The following is a 23,832-nucleotide window of genomic DNA, read 5'->3' on the forward strand; positions in this document are numbered from 1 at the left end:
TGGTCCGGGGATTTACCCGCCACACATCCACGTACACAAGGACACACGTACATACATTATTCTGCTGCACGCACCAAGGTGCACCTGAATCTGCAGAATGTGTGGGTGAGAACAAGTCTATTGAGAAATGATGGATGCTATTCAGGCAGGGAGGCTGTTCCTTTACCCTGGGTCATCTGTCTTATCACTGTCAGGAGCTGATAACACTCACCATGCCTCCCTCACCCACTCTCCAACCCCCCCCACCCCCCCACACACACACACACACACACACACACACACACACACACACACAAACACACACGTGTCGCATTTTGCAGTGGCATATATATATATATATATATATATATATACATATATATATATAATTTATGGAGCATGGTGGTGGAGCGTCGGTTCTGTAAGACATGGTGAAGGTTTCCTACTTGTAAATAATGCTATGTCACGTTGCACCATCTAGTGGTGGTACCCAGTACAGCAGGGATGTATTTATTATAATGACTTACGGCAGGATATTATCACAATGGATTTGGTTTTGTTCTGCTGGCATATTTTGGATAAACATTTCAGAATCACATTACAAAAACAAAAGTGGTGTCCGTGGTTTAAATGACGCTAAATCTCAAATTAAAATCATGACGCTTGAGATACTTTCTCCTTTTTTTTGAAGCATTCTCTATTAATTTACCATAACGTTCTCCCTCACTTAATTAAGTTTTCTCCATCTCACCTTCTCGCGTCAAATATACTTTTCTTTCAGTCTTCTCCTCTGCTTAGGTCATTCCTCTCCTCTGCCATTGTGCATTTACGTCCTTTCATTTCCTGGATTCCCATCCCTCCCACTTTGTCGTGTATACCATTCGTCTCTTTTCCTTAATCCCAGAGTTCTTCTTTTCAGTTAGCCCCCTGGGCCAAATGACTTGTGTTCCTTGGTATTAATGTACATTCATCGCTGCCTCCCTTTTCCACTCTGTCTATATATAAAAGCATAACTGTCCCTCCCTTCCGCCACTCTGTCATCGAACACCCACAACTCACAGCTCGGCCATTACCGTCCCCTTCTCTTCCTCATTCCAATGTTCAGCCCTCTAACCTCGGTCCTAGCCCCTACCCCCGGCCCCCAACCACACATCCCCCCTTGCGAGCCATTTATCAACAGCAGCATAAAAAGTGACCCATTCCTCCAACCTGAAAAAAAGAAGCCAATTATCTGCCTTTTTATGACTTTCATTATTTTACCACTAAATATTATTCTTCGGCCGGAGGTTCTGGGTTCTGGCACCAGACACTCCACACTTAGCTTTTATATAATGCTTCCTATTTGGTTGGTGCGCACAATGACAAATAATTACCCAGAGTCAAATAGATGATGTGTGCCCGAGGTGCATTACATGGAACAGCAGTCGAGAGGAATAGACTAAATCCATATCAACCTGCGCTGTGAACACTGCATTTTCTCCACAATGATAACAGCAAAGTTTGCATTGACAGAGTGAAGATAGAGAGAAATTATGCAAAAAGAGCTGCCCCCTTTTTACCAATTACATTTAACAGACAGCAAGGACCACAACTGTTACGAGGATAATCAAATTAATGAATGTGTGTGGACTTTCAATGTGTGTTTGTGTGTGTGCCTGTGCAGGCATGCGTGCACGTATAAGTATACGTGAATTAAGATCTTGCATGCGCGTGTATGTGTGTGTGTGTGTGTGTGTGTGTGTGTGTGTGTGTGTGTGTGTGTGTGTGTGTGCCTATGTGAGTGTGCATGTGTGAGTCTGTGTGTGTGTGTGTGTGTGTGTGCATGTGTGCACACAGGCATATATGTGTGTGTGATTGTAAACACTGCCATGCATCCAGGTGCACTCCCAATGTACCTCCAAAGCACTGTATGACTGTGGGCAAACGGGAGGCAAAGGCCCACGTGCCGCACAGCTGTATATTGGAGCATGATGGTCCTTGTCCGTCACTCCCTCTCGGGGCCTGACAGACACGGTGCGCTCCTCTCGCATTCACTACCTGGGGCTGTCACTGTTTAATGCCACTATTTTGCAGCAATATAAAATGGAGCCGTGACTAAAGAATGCTGTGTGCAAGTCAAGCTGGTGGTGAGTGATTTTGCGGCAAATTTAACGTTGATTATAACGCAGATTTGAAGAGTTAATTATAACGGCAAACTCAACTAAGAAACTGAATAAAGTACTAATGAGCAAGGGGGATGCGGTACGTTTCTAAGCCCCCCCGACTCCCTTGCCTACCTGCTTGCTTGCAGGCTTCTGGGATCTGTAATGGTATCCCCTGTTGCACAGATAATCTAAGCTCTGTCTCTGTGTCACACCATGGCGTGTGGACTAACCAAAGGGGACCCCTTACTAATATTGTCTTACTCTAACCCCCCCTCCGCCTCTCGTCTTCGATCGACAGTGGCATCGACTCACTGAGAATTCCTCAAAGCGCATTCCCAATGGATGCTGGCCCACTACAGCTCCTGGGATTGGTCCACAGTTGTTAACATGGATGGTTAGTGCAGCTCTCATGCCAAAGAACATCTCCCGGGCTATACGTGTTAGATCGGATTGATCCCCGGTCACGGTGGTCCACAGCTTGCGTAGACGTGGCGAAAGAAACGACTGCATCTTTAAAGTCGACATAAAACATTCATGGAAAGCATGTGTTGCTTGGGGAGGGCTTATAATCAACAATAACTCCATTGTTGATTTTAGACCCATTATAATATCGGACCCAACAGTTATACTAAGTTACAGCAGAACTGAAACCAAAAAACTAAAAAGGGGAGGAGTGGCACTTTGTTTTGTGTTTCATTGCGGAGATATTATACCAAAGGAAGCTAATTTTCATGAGTTGATGAAGCTTTCAAAAGAGGATTGTAATGAGTGTATTTGCACAGAGGGCAGTGTACTCGTCGTTGATCTGAACCCTTTACAGAATTATCTTTTGTCAACTAGTGGTGGCCGAGTTTGTTTTCGCTAGAACAAATTAAGACTCAGATTTGAACTTGCCTGTACAGTTTAGATGACTTATCTAAAGTCTGATTGTGTGAGACCCGGCCCATACAAAACACATCCAACACCGCTGCAAGCAGCATAAAGCCCATATAATAGGATGCTTTTTTTTAATGCTTTTCAAACATCCCAGGGTTCATGTTTCCCCTCAATTCAGGCCAACTGCTCACTTTTATTTTCCCAGAGAAAGACCACAATTGTGTATGGCACCAATGAGCCAAAAAACTCTGTCAAAGATGTGACAGTTCATTGAGAGGATTTTGGCACAGGAATAGTACCGTCTTTTGACTAATTATGGACCATCTGTTGCCTCATGCCAGGCTTCTCTGACCTCATTCTTCAATGATTTGCTTTGACCAGTGCCCCTTATTGGCGTGAAAATCATTTTAGGCAGAAGCCATGTAAGACAAACCTGTTTTATATGCTCAACCCAACAACCACCAACATTACCCTTTAAAATCACGCTTTTTGTTTTGCCCATTTTGCTCTAAAAGCACAGCCTGCGTCTCAGAAAGCCTCAAAAAAATTTCCCTTGTCATTGTGGTTTCATGCACTGATCACAGCATACTTTACACCGTCCCTTGACCAGGGAACAAAGCGTGTGGCGTGATTCACCTGTTCAGTCTCAGGCTCAGCAGGTGTCTCTTTGATGCTTTTGTTGTTGTTGTTGTTACACTGTCCCCTTCTCCCTCTCTCACCTTCTCTTTCTCTCTCTTTTCGTTCGCCCCTCTCTCTTCCTAGCCCCCTCTCATTTTGGTCTCCCTTTTCCCGTTCTCAGAGAAAACACAGCAGGCCACTTTCAAATCAAAATAGCAGGGCTACTCTGGGGAGTAACTCTGAACACAAATGCACCATTAACCATAGCAGCTTCTCATTGTGCCAAAGAGATCCATTTCATTTATATGTGCCCTGTGTTGCATTTGTTTTTCCAGTTTTTGAGAAGTACGAAAGGCATTGCCAAACGGAAAACAAAGTATAATCTCTGGCAGAGAACTGTCCACTCAAGTAGTGAGTATTAATTTGTAGCACACTAGAAATGACCGCCCAGGGTACAGTTCAGTCACTTTGAGAGTTTTGGGGCTTTCTTCCGATAGTTCCATATTGGTCCGGAAAGTTTAATCGAATCAACTAACTTGTTCCACGGCCAATTTGAGAAGGCTTTAATGTTAATATTTTATGTTAAAATCCCATGCCTATTTTACAGTATTTTATGATGACCAGCTAATTTCAATGGCAACATGGTCAACAAGAAGGCAAAAGGATCTATGTCCGCTGAGAGAAAAAGTGACATAGTTATGAAGAGGTATAATATGAGACATAACCGTGAAATGAGATACAGAATCCTTTAGATATTTTACAAGAAAGGTTTAAATGATTCAACAGTTTGTCTCTGCCTGACGATTAAAATGTACTTGAAAAAATCGAACATTTCAAAATCAATCAAAGCTGGAGCGCAACAACAACCAAAGTCCTATTAAGGGCAGGGGCACTTTCCTGTCATTTACTAACCCTGCCACTTAAATACAGGAAGCCGCCTCATAATTGTAAACCGCCTAATAAACTGATAGGCTAAAATAATGATTCCCTTCCCTTTACACAATTTTAAATCTTATTAGGCATATCTTCATCTTCTATTTTTAAAACTTGTTTCGACTGTAGTGCCCTTGTTTTTATTTCTCACTGCCACCACCAGACATCCAATTATATCAAATAAATGAATACATTGTTATTCCAGTGGCTTTATTATTTTGTTTATTAATTAGTTGAATTTTTTTAACTACATTATTGTTGCCCTTTCTCTTTTGTTATTGTTATAAGAAAAGAGAAAGGACAGTAATAATAATACAAAAAATAACACAACATGACTTCATAGTTAAATTGAAATGAGCATTAACAATAAGAATGAATCAAAAGCTATTTGATAAATGTTGCTGCTTTCAGGATGTTGATTAAGGAGGTAATCAGCCGTCACTGTGGGGTCCTGGAGGGATCCTCACGTCGCATCATGGTCTGGCAGTGTGGGATAGCTGAAGTCAACTTTATATTTTACTTTATATTGACATTTTGGGACTATACAACGTCATTTGTATAATGGAGTTTCCCTCTGCTACCGAAATAAGTTGATGTTTCAGAACCCGTCACCAAACCACGGTCGCCACTGCTTGTGCTGAATACCCAGTAAATGTCTGCCTGTTAATTTTTGATAGACGACTTTATCCTCTCTGCGACTGGCTGTAATTGGAGGTTGTAGAAATGAGTGTCCAATCAGGACAGTCGGAGACAAGTCGGGGAAGGTTTATTTGTGTGGCCCTTAATCACAATGAGCCTCCAAGGGCGCATTTGATTGCAGCTGTGAGGACGCCTCGACCAATGAAGAGCTGATAAACACAGCAAGAGAATACACCCCATTGGCCAGTTTCATTGTCCTCGCCTTGAAGAACAATGTAATTCTGCGAATATTAACAGTGTGCCACGAGTGTTCTGCTGCACATTTTCAACATGAACGTAAGCTGCGCTTGACGCAGTGGAAGGGTAGCCACTCAAACCATACATGACGTCCAGAGACGGACCCAAACTTTGTTAAAGACAGATAACGTCCCTCTAACAATAGCCCTAAGCCAACATTAAGCCACCATGTTCCTTTAATGGGTGTTCCCAAAGGACCACTTAGGGAGAACATTAGACTATGTTCCAAGTGTTTTCAGAGAAGAGAGTGCTTCACACAAAAACTCCTTTTCCCTGGAAACAGACCGGGAGTAGTGAGACGCATCACCGAGAAGGAGGAGGAGAGAGGAGAGGACAAAGGGAAGATTGTCTGACCATTTACCTAATTAGCACTAATCGATAGCATAATATCCTTCTTCTGACTAGTCAATTTTCCACTTTGCAGCAATCAAGACAAAAGGTTGAGAAAAAAAAAGTAAAACCCCGGCCACAATTATCACCAAGCACGGCTCCATTCCAAATCTGTTCCATTCATGGAGGCACCAATTATGGAGTATGTGCTGTCCAGGGTGCTGAACGTACCTATGGTTACCCTGGTATCAGGGTAATGTCTGTCCAGGGTGCTGAACATACGTCTACTGACCCTGGTACCAGGGTAATGTCTGTCCAGGGTGATGAACGTGCGTCTAGTTGTCCTGGTACCAGGGTAATGTCTGTCCAGGGTGCTGAACGTACGTCTAGTTACCCTGGTACCAGGGTAATGTCTGTCTAGGGTGCTGAACGTATGTCTGGTTACCCTGGTACCAGGGTAATGTCTGTCAATGGTGCGGAATGTACCTACCCTGGTACCAAGGTAATGTCTGTCCAGGGTGCTGAACGTACCTACCCTGGTACCAGGGTAATGTCTGTCCATGGTGCTGAATGTACCTCTAGTTACCTTGGTACCCATAGTAATAATTGTCCATGGTGCTGAACGTACCTCTAGTTACCCTGTTACCGGGGGTAGTGTCTGTCTTTGGTGTTGAATGGAGCTTGTTACCCTGGTACCAGGGTAACATCTGTTCAGGGTGCTGAACTTACCTCTAGTTACCTTGGTACCCAGGCTAATGTCTGTTGATGGTGCTGATCCTACCTCTAGTTACCCTGGTAACCAGAGCGAGGGTAATGTCTGTCCATGGGGCTGGTCTATGCTGTCCCAGGTTAATATAACCACTCTGGAATAAGACACTGGCTCACTCCTGGTGGGTGGATAGTCATGTTAGTAGCGCCTGGCTTAAAAAAGAACAAAGATGACGACGCAAGGATGCTCTTGCACACTTTGCTTTACTTTTTTGCCCCCCTCTACTGTGTCCTTCAAATAATATCATAGTGTTAACTTTGGTTTACTTCAGCTGCCTGAATCTCCTGCTTGCCTATGATTAAAAACAAACAAGATTACCAACAACAACAATATATATATATATATATATATATATATATAAATAAATGAAAGAGAAAGAGAAAGAAAGAGAGATTGGAATAGAAAGCTCACCAATCATCTCCATCTATTGAGCTCTTGTGACAACAAATCTCAAACCAGTATAAATCTTGTTATGCTCTATTAGAAAAAACAAGGTCTCCAAGCCAACTGTGTGTTGTACATGCATTACTTCGACATGTGAAAGTCCCTGGCCTATGTTCTGATTAGGGGCACTTAACAGCCTATACGCAGCCTAGGCTTCAGGAGGGTACTCCTTGAGTCTTGTGACGCATGGATGCATCTCTGTACACTCAGAAGCTAGGGATTGAAAAAATAAGTTAGATTTATAGTGTGAGGACCAGGAAGTAGCTTTTTAGAGAAATGTAATTTGAAGAAATTTAATCCCAGATCTTATTGACAAATAAATGTCTCCCCATGCATAACATGATAGGACAGAAATAATTTATATCTTATGCCGTCCTGATTACAAATATGTTTCAATGTTCAGTCTTTAATCATTTATTCATGGAATGTTTCAATACCAAATTAAATTAAATAACAAAATAGTCAAATCTAATATACAAAAAAAAGATTAAAATAGGGTTCAAGTAAAGTTTTTCTGTGAATCGAGAAAGAGGCAGAAACAGAAGACAAGGGACAAGGAAAGGAAACACAAAACAAGGGGGAGGGGGAGGAGGAGAGGTAGGAAGGTAAAGACAGTTTAACACCGGAAGAGACAGACTGTCTGTTTCACTGAGTGTCCCCACCTACACACAGTGACAGACTGGAACATCTGAGTGTGTTTGACCGTCCTCCCATTGGACTACTACTCTCCTGCATAGTAATCGGAGGCCACAGAAGGAAGAAAGAAGGAACAGAGAGAAGGTAGCAGGATTGAAGGCGTACGGTGCAGAGAGCACCATAACCATAGCAACAGGCAAACTACTTCTCAAAATGTAATAATTTCCTCCGTGGATATTTCTACGTGGGGAGAGCAGGAGAGGTCAGGGCTGTCACAGAGAACAGATATTGATATTCAACACGTTCAGCGGATGGCCAGCGCAATAATGTCTTTAACCACTATGGAAATAGGACACTGCTATGGGACTAATGTGACTATTTCCATTATGACCATGCCAAAAGATTGTTTTTTGAGGGGGCCTGTCAACAGTCACACCAAATGTTAGCAATTTCTATTTTGGGGGGGCATTACAACAAGACATTGATTCATTATTAGTGTCTGAAAATGTAAATGCTTAAAATCCTTTGAGGGAAATGCCCTATGGGTGAGACCCTGCTGTAATAGGCCTGTCGTTTTTAATATCTGTTGCATCCATTCATATTAAATGAGTGAAACCATTCATATTGAATGAGGAATGCTAAGGCTCCACCTTTATCAAAAAAAGTACTTAAAGCAATATTTATTTGTTACAATAAGTATTGAAAATCTCTATTCTGACAGCCATCCCTCCCTGATATAGAGGGTCTGATCAGTAACATGGATCTCCAACTCCCTCCGCTCTACAATAAACAGTAACAAAATTCTGGTATTTTTTTCCTGTTCCAATCAGGTGAGAGAACTCATTAAAAAGGAGGTCCTCTCTGGGCTTTCGGGGGCGAGCAGCAGAATTCAGTGTTGACTGACAATGGCGGAAAAGGCAAAGCTCATTACAACATTACGCCTTTAACAAAGGCAGGGCCTAGTATGCTAAGATAAATGCTAAGAAATGTGACTTCTGTGAGTTATGTGCCTACAACTCGCGCCGTCAACCTATGTTAACAAACAAGTCTGTCTGTTAACGATCTGCCCATCCAACAATTAACGTACAAAACGCTTTAGGAAAGGATCGTGCTAAAAATCCATGTATCTAAATAGTTAAGACCTTGTTCCGACCCGGGGGGCTCTTGTAGTATCTGCGTTGGAGCCTGACAGGCATAATGTCTCTCTCAGGTTTGTTCTGTGGATATTTTCCATCTTGTGAACACATCCTTTCTTGACCCACCACATAAAAAATGTATCCGTCACGGGGGCATGTCGGGATTCTTTCTGAGGCAGAAAGTACCGGTCTCCTCGGAGTGCACCTCCGTTTACCGTGAGAAAGCCATCTTCCTCGTCGCATTCTTGCCTCGAGGCAACACCGGCGCTCCTCTTTAGACCTCCCCCGCCACCCCCTTCCTCACCCGCGCTTCCCACTGTGGTACCGTGAACTCTTCCCTGATCCTCCGTTGGTTGTCTCTGGCCTAATAGGAGGAGCAGGTATCCATGGAGTAACAACGAGGCAGTCTGTGCAGCAGCAGGTGTCCCCTTCACAGGAGTGGACTATTTTATTACCACTCTCCACCCCCCTCCCTCCCTCTTCCCCTTTTACCCGAGGCGATGCAGGGCACATATCGAACCAGGAGGAGGGGGGTGGAAAGAGTGTGTTTAATGTAATGAGTTGGATGCATCAATGTTCTCTGCTCCTATTTAAATGTATACGACCACTTTCGTGTACATTTTGCAGGTTACATTAAGCAGGTCAAAGCATTTTCTCTTGAACCTTGGCAGGCAAAAGTGTTATATCTTACCCTCATGGTGAGTAAAAGCCTTATATTGAAATGCTTGTGAGAAATAAAACATGATGCTGGTAATCCAAAAATGGGCGCAGCTCCAGTGTTCACCGTTTTATATTGCAATTATTGATTTTGTGAGCATAAAAGCACACTTTTATTTATTGAACTCCTACAAATTCATGTTTGTTTTACTCAAAGCAGTGTTTCACTGAAACAAGTGTCATCCTATGAATATTTATATAAAATTATATTAAACACATTTGATGTCTCCCTAACTTCGTCCTTCCCTTTTCCTTCTCTGTCGTTCTCTCTTATCCCATCTCCAATCTTACTAATAAACTCATCCATCTATTGGTCCTCCACAAGTGTCCTTTCAATTAAATGTCTCTAAATGTAGTCTGACCTTTATATTGATATGCATATCTGAACCTACTTTATAGGCATCTAGGAATCAATGTTGGTTTATAGTAGTGTGTGTGTGTGTGTAGGTGCGTGTGTGTGAGTGTGATTGTGCGACAGCAGATGATCAGTGTAGCCAGAGCCTGTTATACAGCGAGCTAAAACCTTTAACTGATGCTGTGTGTGTGTTTGTGTGGACTAGCAAGTGTATAACCATATGCGTGTGTGTGTTGGTGTTTGTGTATGTTGGTGTTGTGCAAACTCGTAAGTGTATAACCGTGTGTGTGTGTGTGAGTGTGTTGCTGTTTGTGTGACTCGTAAAGTGTATAAACTTGTATGTGTATGTGTACCATTTTGCACGTGCACGTGTATGTCTCCCGTGCGTGCCAAAAAAGAAGGAAGCTTGCCTTGCCTGCAGCAAATCGATGTCCCCTTGAGGGAATGAGAGAGACGGGGAGAGAGAGAACAACAAATAGAGAGAGGTAGAGATTAAGAGGGAGAGCGAGTCAGCAAGCCTTGGGCAAACACATTTTGCTCCTTTTTCCTCCCCAAAATCAGAGCTTTCCCCAACCGACTCTTTATCAATATTCTGTGCAGGAAACGGTGGCACAGAGCAGCAGACAAGCCAACACGGGGCTTGGATTCCATGTACACCCAGTACTTTCACTAAGTGAGGCATCAAGTTGCTTTACTGCTTTTTTTTTGAGGGAAGTCAAAAAGTCGGGCCAACTGGATGCCTGACTTGACTCGAGGGTTGAGGGTGATCCTGCAGGCTTTCTCACTCATTCCTTGAACCCTAGTCCTCGGCACTCAACATAACTTGTTCACTTTGAGTAAGCCGATTTACTTTTCACCTTCTACTCCGTAAGCCTGCTCCAACCAGGCCCTGGTAAATAAGTTAAAGCCCTGTAGGGAGCGCGGGATGTATTGGCCGCGACAGCTATCTGAGAGAGTAAGCTCTGATTGTCTCCTTAAATACCTTTACGCAACAACTATGCACCCAGTGAGCAGTTTGGACATCTGGTGTCCAAGGCTTTCCCTGCAGACGCTCATGGAAGTGACATTTTGATATCACTTGTCTGGGACGAGCAATACTAAGGAGGCTTTGTCCCAGCAGCCTAAATGTCTTTATAACCTTAACCTCAATTTTGGGAAAACCTCAACCCAGTTCAGTGTGCCGTGTCTGTGAATAGAAGACAATTTCATCCTGAATAAAGGCTTGTTCTGGGAAGAGTTCAAAAGGTTTCTCAAAGTGCACTCAGCAGTTCCTATTTATTTGTGGTTTGGATTTGAGTGGAGCGCATCTCTGTCCATTGGTTCTTCATGTTGACTGTTGGCTTTCATAGGCAAGTTCTAGAGTCTCACAATACAACCAATCCAAATAACACTCATAAACCCACAGTTAAAGAAGGACAGTCATGCAATACATTTTAACTGAGAAAGAAAGAAAGAAGACTTCATCCCTTCTTTTCATAAATAACTCCAAAAAGGTGCTGACTGGCTTAAATGGACTGGCGCACGAAAAGTGTATCTACTTTGAGCGAATCAGTATGTGTGCGTGCGTGTCTACATTGTTTGGCCGTGTGGCGCTTCCTGATTTTGTGAATACCAGCTTTTGTCCTGAGCACTAGAGGTACTGGTAGGGAGCCTTGTGGGGGTAAAAAGGACCTACTGAGGTATTTAATTTCCGATTTCACCGTGCCAACGATGCCTTACCTGTTGTCATGAGTCCCTGCAGAAAGATAATGTTCGCTCCCTGGTGTTTTTGTATTGTGTTTGTGTGTTATTTTTAGTCTGGTTTTCTGTTGTTCCACAGTGTGACATGTTTTTATTACTGTTGCCATCTTGTCCAGGATGCCTTTGTGATAAATAGGTGCTTCTGGTTAAATAAATGAAATGTTGGATTCTAGCAAAGGAAATTACACCCAAATATCTCTCGGCTCGCTCCCATTTTTCCTTCAACATCAAATTCCCCGCCCCCCCTTAAATCCCCCATTCATCCATCAAATACCAAAGAGTGAAGAAAAAGGTGACTATTTCCAGGAACACCTCCCCACTGTTGAGAAACCTTGATGCAAACTTCGACACATAGGTTATAACGCCTGCATGTTGTGTGTGTACATGATGAAATCCTTCCAAATTAGTCACTTGTTTGTATTGGTAAGCGTAAGCACAACTTATTACCAATGGAAATAAATGAATAAAAAAATGCAGGTTCCGGTAATTACCTATGTCTGGCAGTAACAAATATTTACCAATGTTCAAGTGAAAGTTTAATAGGATAAAAATATTTTGGCGTCATAATCAGGATGGAAGGCATTCTCACCGCTGATTCAGTAACCTTGGCTCCTTGGTAAATAACTCATTAGTCTTGGCACTTCCAACTCAGACCAGAGGGGGCCACCGTGCAAAAAAGTTAACCAGTGCAGCTTCAACACCTTCTTAGGGGCAAAGGGTTTGGATCTAGAGGTAGTAGCACAGCAATAGCCAGGCCATTAACCCAGATAGCTCCCTCTGGCTCTCGTCTCCATGTAGACGGTGCTCGCCTCTGTGTCTTTAGTCCATTAGCCCTAAAAGCTGCCGGGAACACGCAGCCTTATTATAATGGTGCACTGTACGTGTATGATTTAATGAACAAATAGCATGCTCTTTACATTATGAAAAAGGTGCGTATAAAAACATCAGTCCATCTGGAGCAATTAACATCTTGCCAGACTAACCGTGGGATGGGACTTATGCCAACGGCATACAGACAGATGACTATGGCATCCGACACAGAGTAGCACACGTACCGAAAAAACACTGACTATAAGAACTTGTCTTAAATGTCTCAGTCTGGAGGTGAGAGAACCAGGGGCCCTAGACAGAACCACAGTTGAACATCAGATGACCCAGATGAACATCCTACTTTGTGTGTGTGTGTGTTCTTGTGTGTGTGTATTTGTTACTCGGCATTGTTCTCTCACTATATTCGAGCAGCATAACACCAGATGAGATCCAGGCAGGCAACACAAGCTGTTAGCGGCAGATGCCAAGCCCAGATTTAAAGAAAATTGCTTAAATGTAACAACACAAAACAATAGACAGTACTTCTATTCTACCACCAAGTATCATGATACTTATAATAAACCTATTATTATAGGTTTACTCTGATATAACTACTGTAGTAATTGTTTTTTGCATTTCTTTAAGTGCCGATATGACAAATCTGTGTGTGTGTGTGTGTGTGTGTGTGTGTGTGTGTGTGTGTGTGTGTGTGTGTGTGTGTGTGTGTGTGTGTGGGTACCTGTGGAAGCTCTCTCTCCCTGGGGGGCGTTCTGTGGGCCCCTCTATGGGGGAGGGGAGCAGGTTCAGACACGAGGCGAGGGACTGGCTCGAGTCCTCCCTGGAAACTGAACGCACACAAACACCACAACATACATGCACACGCAGACAGACACACACACACACACACACTTATCAGTACATTTATTTTAGGCGTGAAAGCATCTCTGAACACAACAGATCCAAATACAGTTGCTTTGCTCCATTACCGTTGGTCCCTCTCTACGAAATCAATCATACTGCGCTGGCCGTTCGCATCAAGCAGCCTATTAGACTCAACGGTGGATTATCCTTTTTGGGGGGACTATAATGGCGAGTCCCTAGGCACTCCTAAACCATAATTGGTCCATTTTTTAATTGCAGTCCGGGTTGACCCGAGCCGGAGCATCTGGACGGGGTTGACGACGGGGCTGGGATGGGGCCGATTCTCCAGCCAGTGTTAAAACCCCTCTGCCCGCCGAGTGATGCTAAAGGGCAGGAGTCACAGCTGGAATAGGAAACGCCGGAGCCCAGGAGTCCAGGGTGCCGCCGGCCATCAATTGCCACGAAACTGCCAGATTTTTGAATAAAGGCTACAACTAGCCACCTGAGGGGAGTACGAGGATGGGTGCCATTCAGAGAGCGAGTGGGGACGTCCAAGTGCATTGTGTTATTTTGTGTGTGTACATGTTCAAAGGGATGGTGGTGGTGGTGGTGGGGACAGTGGAGGTTTGGAACAAGTGTGTCAGTGCGTGTGTGTGTGTGCGCTCTCTTGCATTTCTCCCACGGGGTCAAATACGCGTGCATATTGCCCCTTTGAGTGTGTGCAAAGAGCGATGATGGTGCTGACGTCGGTTGGTGCGGAGGTGGATTGTAATAAGGGCGTCATTGCGTGTGTGCGAGAGAGCGATGATGTTGGTGGTGGTAGCAGAGGGGGGTTTATTAAGTGCGTCAGTGCGTGTGTGTGTGTGTGTGTGTGTGTGTGTGTGTGTGTGTGTGTGTGTGTGTGTGTGTGTGTGTGTGTGTGTGTGTGTGTGTGTGTGTGTGTGTGTGTGTGTGTGTGTGTGTGCGCTCTCTTGCACTTTGCCCACCTTTTTATCTACATGGTCAAATACGCGTGCATATTGCCCCTTTGCGTGTTTTTTCGAGTGAGGGCTGTGTGAGCTGCCTCAGGTTCTGTGTGACCCAAAGTGCGTCTCTCCGACTCTAAATCTTAATTTGAATGAATAATTTCATGCTGCAGACCGTAACTCCACTGTCTCAAAGCACACAGGCTTAGTCACTTGACTTTATGAAAACAATTTATCAAACCTTTAATTTCATGCTACGGCCTTCAGAACCATTAAGTCTGAATAAAGAAATAACGGGGCATGCAAAGGAAAGGCTGCGAATAACCACGGAGCCATGTATGTGTGTGTTTGTCTGTATGTGTGCCTCGGTATGCATGTGCGTTGGTTATGTGTGAGAACGAGGGACTTTGTACTGTATGTGTCAATCATCTACTCTTACCCTGTTGATGTGCCGTGTTTGTTTACTCTCCATTTTGCCCAGAGCAAAAAAATGATTAGGATGAAGGCAGTTACTGTTTTGCTCATTTAAAATATCCCGACAAGCAATCGTTATTTAATTGTCTTGGACTTCATATTAAAATGCATTTGGTACTCAACTAAAATGTGTTGAGTCAAATTATAATCTTGAGCATAGCCTGCATCCAATTTACAGATGGAGCCCCCGGGCTACAATCTGGCACATTTACGTGTACTGCTGTACATGTTCATCAATGTGCATTGTCCTGAAATCAATTACACAGAAACTAACCTAAAGCCTGGATCAGAGTCAGAGTCAAAGAAATACCCTGCATCTCCCATTTAAGTCAAACACAATAAAGAGTGTTGCATAAAACATTAAAAGTACACAAATTTTAAATCCCATTAAACCCATGTTACTGGGAGGAATACAGTTTGCAGTTCTTTATGAACAGATGGTGTGGAGTTTGGTTTTGGAATTGACTCAGCTGAGACCTACCCCCGAAATACATGTATAACTTAGAAAAACATAAAGAACACACAAGAACAAGATTTGTTGGTAGAATCTTGAAACGCTTTTTGAAATGTGAAGGGCGTCAGAAGTGAGCGGATAAAAAGCCCAAGCGACAACAAAATAACAGATTTAGAGCAAAGCTGCGCCAATAAAAGCATGTGGCAGGTGTCGACTTAGAGCCGTCAAGTGAGAGAATGCAGCTGTTCAATCTGTCAGTTTATTGAGAGAAAAGACACATAAGGGCAAAGTAAAAGGAAGGTAGGCCTGGCATGAGTTTAAGGAGGAAGGAGGGCAACCAGGAAGAGAATAAGTAGTGTTTTTACCAGAGGAACCAGCAGGAGTAAGGCATACCCAAAGGCAAGGAGAAAGACCACCAGGTGTGCAAGAACAGGTGAGTGTTTCTGTAAAAAGAAATCAAGCTTGTGTAGTTACCATGGCGATGGCGCTGATCGTCAGAGAGGTCTAGATCCAACATCAGATCATCTTCGTCCAACTCTGAGGAACCCATGTTGTTCAGCATATCCTGGGGGAGGGAGAGACGTCCATTGTGAAAAATTGTAAACAGAAAATAACGAAATTCAGATAATTATCAATCATCATCAATCATGGGTGTGAGGGTTCTTGTTTCAGGCTACTTTTATGAAATGCTGCACCTTATCCAGTCCATGAAAACTTATTAGCATTTTAGAAATGTGTGCCAATTCGTTTTTACGATCCAAGCTCATTTATTAAAAAGGTTCATCATTATTTGCATAATACTTTGATTTTGCTTGTCAAGAATATTAACATTTAATTGTGACCTCTACTTGGTTCATCCAAAAATAATAATATTATTAGAACAAATTAAACAGTTACAAGGTTGGAGGTTTGTATTATTATATTTTCATTACAAGGTAGGGCTGGGCGATTTATCGATATTTAAATAATATATATATTTTTTTTTAAACGCGATATGGAACGAAACCAGATCGTCAACATCGATATAATTTAATTTGCGTTGAAATTACAGCACATTTGTTCCAAATAACAGCAGTTTGGAACCACCCCCACCCCACCCTTCCACCCCCCTTAAAAGCGTATATGGAAAGAAAATGTGAAACAAATCAAACAAAAGGTTCACAAGGAGAGAGAAGTCCCTAGTTCTAGTCTACATTTCTATTATGAAGTGCCATTTTAATGTGCCTATAACTTGTCGGGATTATGGATCACGGTATTGTTCTGCTACTTGCAGAATGAACTACTAATACATTAACTGCTCTATAGCTATGGGGCTGGAATTTAGTAAATGACACTCAACCATTTCATGCACAACCATCCCATCTGTAGTATTCATCTTCCCAGGATATCCAGGCCATTTAGGCAGAATTTACATACCCTTGCCTAAAAAACGTTGATGGATATTCAGAAAATAATTGCATGTCGTAAAACTGGGATTGTGGCGCAGTTAATGTTTGGAATGGCAGGACTGCCCTCTAGTGGTTGCAAAGAATGAAACCTCCATGTGACAAAGATAGTAATGGAGCCAAATACATTTTATGAGACACTTCAATTTGCTCTAATCACTTAAGTTTTATATGAGAAACCTAATTTGGAAAGGCAGAATTTTTTGACAAAAATACATTTTGATATTAATTAAGGAAGTTTTTATAAACAGCTTTAAGAAGCAATAAATATATGAGGTCAGTAATTAGAATCATGAGGCTTAGACAGAATACACTGAGTATTTAAAGAGGCTTGACTGAATATGCATATTTTCTGCGAATACACGCACATGTAGTTGGCCAATTATGATTAAACATAGTTTACAGATCAAATATTTCTAGTGGCCTCATATCAGACCAGATTACCTATTTCATAGCACATATTCTACAAAGAATTCTACAAAATTCTGCAGCTGGTGGAGGAACACTCACGTTCGAACCTCAGATTGATATCCATGTGTTGGAGCACTAGACCTTAGCATCATATCAAACTATTAAATCATACATTGTGATGTGATGTGATGCATGCCTATGTATATGCTTAATCAATAATGTTCCCCAAACACCTAATGAAATGATTTTCATGGCAATATCTTGAAAAATCTCCATATAATACATTTGTACATGCCGCTATGCTGTACTGTGTATGAAAGAGCAATATTGGATCATTGCGACAGGAGCAAATATGGAAAAAGGATTCAAACACATGGCAGGGGTAATTCAGTTGAACACAGGGCTTATATTTACACCATTAGAGCTAATAGCTACAAGGTATTGGAAAAGCCATGAAGACCATATTATTCCACTGCAAGACTTCATTTGGAGCTAAATTACCTATTTTAATGGGCGCCTAGAGCCACAAGACTTTTTTAAAAAGAGGCTTTTAAAATCCAGAGGTGTCAGCTGTTTAACCTCGCATGTACGTTTCGTGGGAGAGTAATCCTCATGTCCGTACGTATTTTATACACATTAGAGTTTATATATTATGAGATCATAGGGATTTTGGCACTCGTTACGAGGGGACGACATGCCGTTACAGCGGCCAGGCTGACACACGAACCCAGAGAGGAGAGAAGGCGGGTAGCCGACAGAGGGGTGACTCATCCAAAGCTATTAAGAGCTATCGATGAAAATGACATACGTTTTCTGTGTAAATCACTTTTATTTTCCATGCCTCTGGGCTGCGGGGTCACATGGATCCAGGGAGCGGCGTCAGCGGGAAAGAAACCATGTTCGAGGACCTGTGGCACTGCAGTAGTTCACAAGTATGAGCATGTATTGGCCTGGGGGAAATACTACTAATTAAATGGAACATCCAGTGGGAAGTTGTATTATCCGCTTCCATGGAAATGTGCAAGTTATCATTTCTCATGTCACACATATTTTGGAATTGCAAGCTAAACGGGTTATTTCGGATGATCTGTCTTTCGTCTATCAACTACTTATGATAATACATGGATGATCCACCTCCATCACTGAAGATGTTGAAGTGCATCAGTAGATCTATTTCACAACAGATGAATTGCAGCAATGCCATTGTAACCAAGGCCTGGTTGACGGATGGTGACAGACAGATCATACAGGTAGGGAATGTATGAGAGACTGCTTGTGAAATTTTTGAATAGATTCATCCAAGAATATGCCTTTTGAGGTGCAGACGTGTTGACGATTGTTTATGGATAAAATCTACAATCCTTACAGAAAGGTTTATACCAGCTGCTCTCCTTTTAGTCGCAAAGGGTTCGAATGAGCAACCCAAACAATAATAAAGATGATAATTATTAAGATGAGAATGCAAGGTAGCAGTGATAACGACTACAAACAACATTGTATGTGTACCCAGTCTGTATTGAATTTGTACTGCTCAAAACTTTAAGCATTTAAAAGCACTAGCCAGACTTCCCCCTTGCATTCCCTCAAACAGACAACCCCAGTCCAGGAGGAATCTAAATGTTTCTGATGATCAAACCGCACTTTTTGGATTCCGCCACTAAACGTAAAAAGTGCTTTGAATGGAGGCAGCTGCTTCCCTGATCACAGGTGGAGGAGAGGAGAGTGTGTAGGCTAAGAAATTATCTTGGTCCACCACAACCCTGGAGGACGAATGCTGTTTTTTAAAGACTCAGCAAGAAGCCCCAGGGTGTGGAGAGGCCCTCACAGGACCCTCGCCTCACCCTCACAGGCCTGACTGTGCAGGTTGAGAGAACCAAGCCAAATGGGTGGTGCTCAGCCCCCATCTGAGCTCCCCATTCATTTTCTATATCCCTGTCCCACAAAAATATAAATAAACAAACAAACAAACAGGGAGGCAAAAGTGCTGACCAAGGAACACACATGCATCCTGGGGAGCAACTTGGAGGTACTATACACAAGAAGAAGAAGACATCAGCAGTCGCTCAAGGTTGTTTAGACGGAGTAATGCTGGTCGAAAGAGTTCCCGCCTGCACACCACTGATAAATGATCTCCTTCCACTTTAAGTTATTCCCTTAACTTTTGTGATTATGACTTGTGAATTACATGAGGCCGTGTCGAGTCTGGGGGTTTGTTCCCCCCCCCCACACACACACGTTTGTTAAACACCTTAAATATAATGCATAATTTATAAACTGCACTGTGCAGTGCATTTATGCTCACTCTGTCGATACAAGCTAAACTAATACTTAGCTCCTGCTACACACAAGATAGAGGTCCATTGCGTAGAATTGAGCGGCATCTAGCGGAACTGTCTTACAGAATTGGAATATAATACTCTAAAGTTTAAGTATTTTTATTTATTTATTTGTATTTGTTTTGCATTTTCCTGCTTTATTATAGAGTGAGATAGACATGAAGGTATGGGAGATATAGGGGAAGACATGCAGCAAATGACCACAGGGAGGAATCGAATCCGGGGTCGCTGCGATCAGGAATTAGCCTTCATGGTACACGCTCTATCTGGTGAGCCACCGGAGTGCCCTAAAGTTTTAGGTCTTATTAGTGTAAGAAAAAACAGTGAAAATAAGAATCTTTATGTCTGCCTTTGAATAGAATGAGCGGAAAAGGTTAATAGGCTGTTACCTCCACCATCTACTACAACAAATACAATCACCATGGTGACTTTGTCTCTAAAGCAATCAAAAATCGACCTTGGTGCCAATCAAATCAATGTTGAATTTTTGCAAAAAAGGAAATACCTACAAGCACCTTACACAATACCAGCCAGTACAGGCCAATATAGCCCTTGGAAAGGGAGGGTAGAGGCCGGGGGATATTCATTTGGGGCAACTTCACCGATAGTGACTTTTTTTCACACATTGGACCACTAAGACAGAAAAGAAAATCATTCCTTTAGCCATGGCCTCGGGGCCCAGATTTATTGTTAAATTTCTTGTAAAGCAGTGTATTAGAGATTTAAAAAACGGCTAGCTTACTTAACCCTGTAAAAATGACTTGTCGCACTTCTTCTCTAAAGTTTCTAAACGTACTGGCAGGAAGGTATTGCGAGGACAAAATGCACAGAGGAAGTGGAAAGACCACAACCACTTGAATGGAAGCAAATGGGGATTGAGACGTCTTGGTTTGGAAGGCAGAGAGAGCAGAGCTACGATGCTCTGCGGGGATGGATGACAGCTCCTAGTCAGCCTGGGCAGGCCTGTGAGTCCCCAGGAGAAGCTGAGAGGGAGGCCTGGACTCCGGACAGCTCTGCATTGATGTATTTATATACTAGGGAAAAGGGTCGTGAATTTGCTTTGGCTAAAAACACTATGATGCAAACATCAGATGACGGTTTCACACTTATCCATGTTTTTGTATGTCTCTATTCAAATAAAACCTAAATAGTATATATAGGTGGTAGCTATCGGAATCAGTTACAAGGGTTTCAGTTTTGTTATGAAAGAATGATTGACATTTTGTTTGTAATTGTTTGTAACAGGTTTTTGGTCTGGAACAACCAACTCACCAAATACTCTCGCTTTCATTTTCGCTTGCATTCTCATTCACACACACACACACACACACACACACACACACACACACACACAGACACAAACACGCGTAAGCACACTTAACCTACCAGGCTGCCCAGTTTGGACGAGGAGGAGTTGTTCCTGTGCTTGATAAGACCGAAGCCCTCGATGCCATGTGCATCACCGTGGCTGCCTTGGATACGGGGTCCACCAGCCCCTTCGGAGGAGGAGCGCAGCCGTCTCTCCATCCTCATGACGCCGTGATAGGGGCTCACACTGCTGCACATGGAGGCTGCCCAGGAGAGAGGAGAGAGGGGTGGAGTCAGGGAACAAATTGGGGTCCGTGCTCCACAAGCCCATTTGGGATCCAGCCCCTGTATTTCTCCTTACCAAATTGGTTCTCATGCTAATCATTTTTGGACCTATCTGTCCTTATTTAGGCTCATGAATGGGTTCTTTGATTCTCTTACTTTATATGGGCTGTCTACATACAGTGCCCGGAGCAGGAAGCATAAGAACATGACTAAAAAATTACGACGACAAGGAGAAGAAGCACAGAGTTTTTTGATAAAGAATCTCACAAACCAATATCCAAAACATGCACTGAATCCGGATATCCCTCCCTGTCCTTCCACCAATCTCACCAACATTCCAGTCTTTCCGTGGTGCGATGCGAACGCATAGAACAAGGTTTGTCCTTAGACATGATTGCTGTCTGTTATAATACGTATAATTGAGTTTCATATTATATTGCTTAGCAACCATTGAATCCTTACACAAACATTAACACGACCGCTAGAATATCAATTCCTCCCCCGGCAACAAAAGTACATTCTTAATACTGATAAAGAGCATCTATTGGCCCTCCTTGGTACTCCGTGGCAATTTTTCACCAAGAACCCGCCCTCACAAAGCCAAGCCTGGGCAGAGGCTCCTAACCCTTGGTTCGAAGCGACGTTGAGCTGCAGAGAATTGTTCTAGGCCAATTGGAATGGGCGCTAGGTTTGGTACCATGCAACCTTTGTCCGCTGCCAAGAATATCGGACCACATCACAGCAGTATCCCCATGGAGTAGTGAACAGCCAGAGAGTTCAGTCCTTCTGTGTGTGGGTGTATGTGCATGCATGCCCATGTGTGTCTGTGTGCATGTAAGTGTGTGCGTGTGTTGAAACAAGCATAAAGAAGGCCAACCGGGGCAGTTATTACATGGATAAAAGGCTGTCCATTCTGCACCACTATTAATAGCACATAATTTCACGGGGAGAGGAGCAGAGGCCGTGACAGTGCAGTAACAATCACAACTTGCCCTGCCGACCCCTCTGTTAATGAGAGTGCATGTAGGAGACTCCATGGGAGAGAGCTTTTATATGCTATTCTATCTGTGATTATCATTTCCACTTCCTATCTCTTCAGGCATAAACTACCACATTAATGAAACATGGAAGTGTTAATAGAAAAAATATATATGTATCACTTTATTATACCAGAACTATGCAGAACTGTAGTGGGTAGGGTGGTGAATCGAAAAGTTCACCACCCTACGGTATCCATGCGCAGTTCAAATTCACTTTGGATTAGTCATCTCAACAGCTCAATACAACTAAATTGTATATGACTCCTTCTGGTTTGTTAACACCACTGCAATGTTCCAATACACAACAATAACTACCCCGTGATTGAGCATTGTACGCACAGTTCCTTATTTAGACAATAACAGAAAACAAAACCAACCACCACATCGCGGTTCCCTTTCCACCATGGGTATCTTTCACATTTTAGCGATATACCAAAAACAAGCGCGATCTGGAGAGGGGAAACCATGGCGAGACCTAACTGGCAACGTCGATGGACACTGGGAACCTGAGGAGAAGATCATTTCCCAGCACCATTGCTTGCTGTGTTCGACAGCTTCACTGCTATGAAAAACTTTTTTAGCTGTAGCCTTGGGGCTCTGATTTATTCTGAAAGTACCAAATCCAATTTGATACCCGGGGCACCGCTGAGAAATAACATTAGAGCTTTTCAAGAGAAACACGAGCATGACATTAACAAATCTCCGGCGTCCGACACAGGATGGAATCACACAGTTTAGAAACACCCCGAAAGCACTGCTTTTAATCTTTTAAAGTAATGGTCATTATGCTTATAATTGTGGTTGAGTATTTATTTTGACCTGTTCCACTGGTGTACTCTACACACCGGGGGAAAAATGGAGGCTGAATAAGTTATGACGGACACAATGCATAGTATTTAACTTGTAAACAATGTGTTTTCTGGGATACCAGTGTAAACAAGCATCTTTTGTCCAGCCTATGATGGAGTTTTGTCTCCAAGAGAAGATAGGGGGTGTGTGTGTGTGTGTGTGTGTGTGTGTGTGTGTGTGTGTGTGTGTGTGTGTGTGTGTGTGTGTGTGTGTGTGTGTGTGTGTGTGAAATGGATACGTATCATATGCGGGTGGTTCAGCAAGTGTGTATTTATGTAGGTGGTTGTGAGTCAGGGTTAGTGTGTGTGTGTGTGTGTGTGTGTGTGTGTGTGTGTGTGTGTGTGTGTGTGTGTGTGTGTGTGTGTGTGTGTGTGTGTGTGTGTGTGTGTGTGCCTGCCTATGTCCTTGTCTCGATGCGTGTGCCAACAGGTGCCGTGTTTGTGCGTGTGCGCTGACCTGCGTGAGGCTTTCTGAGGTGCGAGGGCCTGTGCTCCTGACGGCTGCAGCAGTGGCCCCTACCCACTTCTTGCACCGAGACTGCGTTCCTGCCACTCCTCTCCGTGGGCTCCGGGTCGGGGCGCCAGCCCTCGCTGCGCACCACACAGGCCTCACTCTCGCTCGTCGTCTCCGTCTGGTAGCCACACTTCCTGTCTTCCGCTGACCCTTTCCTGTCCCTCTGGTACAACGTCCTCTTCTCCTGCACTCCTTCCGCTCTCTGCTCGGCCTGCTCATTCTTCACCCCCACCAGTGATTGTTGCTGCTGCTGCTGCAGCTGCTCTGGGGCTGGCGGTGTTGGTGGTGGTGGTGGTGGTGGTGGTGACGGTGGCGACGGAAGGGGAAGGCAGGGTATAGCCGTCTCTGGATCTGACTGGGAGACAGCAGTGTCATAGTCGGTGGGGTTGGGGGTGCTGGTGTCTTGGAGAGGCTGGTCGGCGCAGGACTGGGCCGGTGTGGAAAACTCCTAGAAAGAAAAAGACAGAC

The 23,832-nt window shown here is 43.4% G+C and overlaps 1 protein-coding gene across 2 annotated transcripts in view; it reads right to left on the minus strand.

Annotated features, from left to right (window-relative positions):
• ccser1 (coiled-coil serine-rich protein 1) overlaps positions 1–23,832 on the minus strand; it is a 99,025-nt gene that overhangs the window by 71,582 nt on the left and 3,611 nt on the right. For both annotated transcript variants that reach the window (XR_013811926.1, XM_079738575.1), the window contains exons 3-6: positions 23,308–23,812; positions 20,756–20,940; positions 15,652–15,742; positions 13,163–13,268 (exon numbers count right to left, since the gene is read on the minus strand). Coding sequence is in view for 1 of the 2 variants with exons in the window: in XM_079738575.1 (XP_079594701.1) it covers positions 13,163–13,268; positions 15,652–15,742; positions 20,756–20,940; positions 23,308–23,812 (887 nt within the window). In the remaining variant the exon portion in view is untranslated. The remainder of the gene's footprint in view (positions 1–13,162; positions 13,269–15,651; positions 15,743–20,755; positions 20,941–23,307; positions 23,813–23,832) is intronic.

This window comes from Pollachius pollachius, assembly GCF_949987615.1.
Source record: "Pollachius pollachius genome assembly, chromosome: 1".
NCBI lineage: Eukaryota > Metazoa > Chordata > Actinopteri > Gadiformes > Gadidae > Pollachius > Pollachius pollachius.